The sequence below is a fragment of the Triticum aestivum genome, chromosome 4A (assembly GCF_018294505.1).
Source record: "Triticum aestivum cultivar Chinese Spring chromosome 4A, IWGSC CS RefSeq v2.1, whole genome shotgun sequence".
NCBI classification, from domain to species: Eukaryota; Viridiplantae; Streptophyta; class Magnoliopsida; order Poales; family Poaceae; genus Triticum; species Triticum aestivum.
The window spans coordinates 57,492,950-57,497,527 of record NC_057803.1 but is presented as its reverse complement, the minus strand read 5'-3'; the positions used below and the strand labels follow the sequence as shown (position 1 = coordinate 57,497,527).

At 48.1% G+C, this 4,578-nt stretch overlaps 1 protein-coding gene across 1 annotated transcript; it reads right to left on the bottom strand.

The window, feature by feature from the left end:
• Positions 1-529: 529 nt before the first annotated feature.
• Positions 530-4,365, bottom strand: LOC123085107 (GTP-binding protein At2g22870). The gene is made up of 4 exons (XM_044506694.1): positions 3,823-4,365; positions 2,083-2,152; positions 1,170-1,332; positions 530-1,034 (listed from the first exon to the last, which is right to left on the bottom strand). The coding sequence occupies exons 1-4, from the start codon at positions 4,289-4,291 to the stop codon at positions 816-818; spliced, it is 921 nt and encodes a 306-aa protein (XP_044362629.1). The 5' UTR covers positions 4,292-4,365; the 3' UTR covers positions 530-815.
• Between the last annotated feature and the right edge of the window lie 213 nt (positions 4,366-4,578).

Here is a 4,578-nt window from a genome sequence, read left to right as displayed (position 1 = left end):
CGGACGCCGCCTGCTTCAGAAAACCCAAATAGAACCACAGGAACACATGGCACGGCATACCATGGGCATCACCTCTTCGCTGCCGGTGGAGCCACCGGGCCGGCGGAGCTGGGGGATCGGCGAGCCAGCCAGCCAGCCCCGCCCGGCGAAAGAGAAACATCTCCGGTCACCAGTCGTCCGTGCACGCCTCGCTTTCCGTTTTCCCTGCCTGGCCGGCTCCGCAGTTCCGGTGGGACATGGTAACTGTGCCCATGTCCCCGCTGTTCAAAGCGAGAGCGCCACAAAAAAGGCCGGCGCGTATGTACTAACCACGGTACAGTGGTACCGCCACCGGAAATCTGGATTTAATCGAATTTTAATGGCCACTCGTACTAGACCATGTAGTCTGTCGGGCAGTAAAGCGTGCGCAACAAATTAATTTCCGTGCAATTCAATGTGCAGCAGTACATTGAATCTGCTGGGCTGCCTTCGCCACACTGGAGTGGTATAAATGTACAGTTCCAGATCGGCCCATTGCGTTCAGAAATCGTAACAAGTGGACGAGACTTTACTTCCGCAGGTGAGCCAAATATTACAACAAGCACAGACCAAAAGGGGCGCGGTATTACTGTATCAAGTCTGCGTATGAATCATCTTCCACTATACTGTACATCTGAACCTGAAGTTTACACAAAGCATGATCTGAAGTCCAGAAACTGGAAGAAACTGCGTGTCGTCGGGCAGGATGTATCGGTCTGTGCTACTCTCGTCTGTAAGTAGTGCTGCTCCTAGCTGCAGCTGCCTCAAGCCTATTCAAAGCCTGAAGAAACCCTGACCTAGGTTGCCTCATTGTCCCAGTAGTTCCTCAGCTGCGACATATGGAGGAGCAGCCCGTCGCGGCCTAGTCCTGTGGTGCTGCTCGTCATGATCCATGGAGGAGGCTTTGGATAGAGCGAACCGATGTTCTCCAGGAATACTTTGATGTTCTCATCAGGCCGACCCCCTTTGCCTTTCTTTACTTTGTCGCACTTGGTGAAGACAAAGGTTAGCCCGACCTGTGACACCAAAACAATAGAATAGCAGATAGTTGCTGGAGATCAGTGTTACTATAAGTTATAAGTTACTTGACATTTAAGTCCACAACCAGCATATATAAGATACATTATCAGCTGAAGAGTAAGTTGTCTCACATTGTTACGACCAAGCCAGTTAGCACAGTCAAGGTCAATTTGCTGAGTTGGAACACTAGCATCAACAAGGAGCAGTACACCGACCAAAGTGTCCCTGTTCAAGAAATACCCCTTGGTAAATGAAGACCAATCCGTTCGAGCTGTCTTGGACGCAGCTGCAAACCTACATGTTGGAAGAACTTGATCTGATCATGTTCACTGCGTAGGCCAGGTAAATACTTAAGTATGCTGAGTACTTCTTGCTGGGAAAATGCCCTAACGAGTATGAAAAGATAATATGAATATGAGAATGGAGAATTAACACTAGTAGTTCTTTTTGAGTTCCTATTTAAACATTGTTGCTTCATGCAGTATGTAGTAATCGCTATATCCTCAGCAATTACAATCAGACGGCAACTTATTCAGAAGTTGACAGAGCTTATGTCTGTTCTAAATCTAATATTGGAGTTGACAAAAAAAAACATGGAAGGGCTTCGAAGACACACTGTCAACAGAACTGAACTCATCTAAAAGACTCCAGCATATCATATCCTCTTTTTTAGGCATCCCTTATGCTATTCAATGTCTGCAGTTTGAAGTAGAAATAATTGGTAGCTGTCAGTTGTGTATTGAACTTACTGCTGGAAAGCTTGTAGGACATAATGTATTGAGCTTCCAAGGCATTATGTTTGTATGATTACGGTGACATTCACTTACATCACACATGAACACATAAATGACATTGCATCAAGAACAGGTATGCAAATGAATAAGAAAAAAAACAGAGGATGTGACTATTCAACTCCTGAAGAACATGAGCTGCTTTTACTTATTAATCATATGTTCTTACAAAAACTAAGCTCCTTCAAATTAATCAGTTGCAGCTTCATACAATGCAATAAACTAGTAGTGCGGGTGAAGAAAGTGAATATACCCATAACCAGGCAAATCCACAAGGTACCAACTCTTGTTGATCAAATGGTGGTTAATTGTTTGAGTCTTCCCTGCAAAATATATGATCAGTCCCAGATATGATATTTAACAACAATAAAAGGACAAGTTAGCAGTAAAGTAAATTCAAACATGGAGCCTTGGCTCAGTGGTTGGGAATGCAGTTAGACTAATGATGCACAGGAGATTTTCTCCATCTATTTTCATAAGGATCAGGATTGGTACCTAGCATGGTGGAGGAATGTGTGCACTACTCCACCCATCAAGATACAAATATTCGTACTCATATTTCAAAGGCTGTGTTTCGAACTGCTTCTTGGTGTTTTACTGGTTCGATTTCCGCTTGTCTATGTAATCAGTGACCTTGTTACTCCTTTGGTCTGATGTTGGGGCTTTATTAATTTAAAGCCGAAGCCGGGCGCTGCTCATGCCTTTTATCTAAAAAATGCTGTGTGCATCCCTAATAGGTGCAGAAGCTGGGAGAAGAACTTCCGCAATAAGATGACTGCATGCATCACCCGATGCATAGGTTGGGGATTTACACTCCTTTTCAAAAAGGTAAAAATGGCAGTAGCATAAATCCAAGAAATTTTCTATAGGATCAATGAAATAATACACTCTCATCAAAACAAATTGATAAGGCAATAAACATGTCCATACTTAAAGAACAATTATCAATTATCACGAAAATACAGTTGAAAACCACCATAACACAAACAGAGCATGACCAAGCGTGCAGCATAATTACATTTTCATCTCAAGCCGAGAGTAATTACGAGAGCTCGTGTATTCATTAAAGAAGACCAACTTAGAGCATCTCTAGCCGATCCCCTAAAAAGCTATAGATGAGTCAAATTTCAGTTTTACTCCTCTAACCGGCACCTAGCTGATCTCCTAAACCGGTTAGAGGAGTAAAATATTTACTCGTTGGCCTCCCAGATGAGTAAATATAGTCCTCCGTGGCCAGCTGGAGTAAAACTTTTCTTCGCGTGTGCGGCTGCCTGGCGACTCGCGTGAAGCCTCCTGTCGTGTACTCCCTCGGTGTTGACTTCGGGCCTCGCCGGCGACCTTGCGGGTGTACGTACTCGCAAGAAGGAGCTTGAACAGGTCGTTGTTGTTGGCCGCCGCTGGTTTAGAACGAAGGTGCCGGCGTCAAGGTTGGACATGTAGTCCGTGCTGTCATGCGCCGACCAGTTGAAGCCGCCGTTGTCTGGGAACATCTTGCGGCAGGCGGAGACGGCTGTGGAGAAGGTCACGCGGGTGCCTGGCGAAAGAAGGCCTACGGCAGCGTGTTGTATTGGGTGTCGCTGACAGTCATCTCCGCCGTGGTCTTAGCTGGCACATACCGGCTCGGTGACAAACGTGTGGTCGGTGGCGCGCCGCCGGCGTGGTCACCATCGTCGCCGCTCGCCGGGGAGACGCATGGCAAGTGTTCGGCGAAATGCATAAGCCAAGAAAGTTTTACTCCACTAAATTTAGGAGTAGGCTAGGTCCGGCCAAAACTTAGTGGAGTAAATTTACTCCAATATAGCTAATCAGCGGTTTACTCTATTTTTTAGGGGATCGGCTAGAGATGCCCTTACTTTGGCAAATTTAACCACTAGCTATTCTAGAGGGCAACAAACACATTTTGCCATGTCGGGCACCAAAACCACCAACTCACTGAGTAACTGCATACAATACGAAACTAAGAACATCTCTACAACCAAAGAAAGATGCTTACCAGGTTTCTTGGAGGTGAGTGCGACTTCCTTGCGTCGAGTGAGTGTATTGATGAGAGAGGACTTGCCGACGTTGGAGCGGCCGAGGACGGCGAACTCGGGACGGTCGTCCTTGGGGCAGTCCCGGGCGTGCGCGCTGCACCCGATGAACTCAGCCTCCTTTACCCTCGCGTCCCCGGCGTACGGCCCCACCACGATGTTCGACCCCGGAATCAACATCTCCGCCGCCACAGCCGCGTCCCGGTCTATCCCCGGCGGGAAAAACAGCGCCGTATCCGCGGGCAACCTAGGCGGCTCGGCCTTCCGGGAGTTCTTGTGGCGGGTTCGCGCCGGCGCGGGAGCATCGCCGCGGGGGGCGGCCCCAGCTGCCGCGGCGTGCGCCGAGAGCGTGCGGCGGACCGCGAGGGGGCCGCGGGAGAAGGGAAGAGGCGTGAGGGCCTGCAGGAGGAAGGGGCGGGGTCGGAGAAGCATAGCAACGGCGGCGCGTCTGAGTTGCTCGACGGAATGACGGATGAGGAGGCGCCGGGTTGGCTGCCGTTTACGGGCTTCTCATTTTGGGTTCTATAGGTAGAGGCCCAGTGCAACAAATAGCAGCCCGTAAAAAGGTAGGCCACAAGCAGAACCATTAGTAGCCCAGACATTTGCTAGCCCATTATAGTTCTCAAAAAGGGAAAACAATTGCTAGCCAGTAGCCACCGATCTTACTGTTATAAAATTATTATTATTATTACTACTACTAATGAATGTCGAGAAACAGT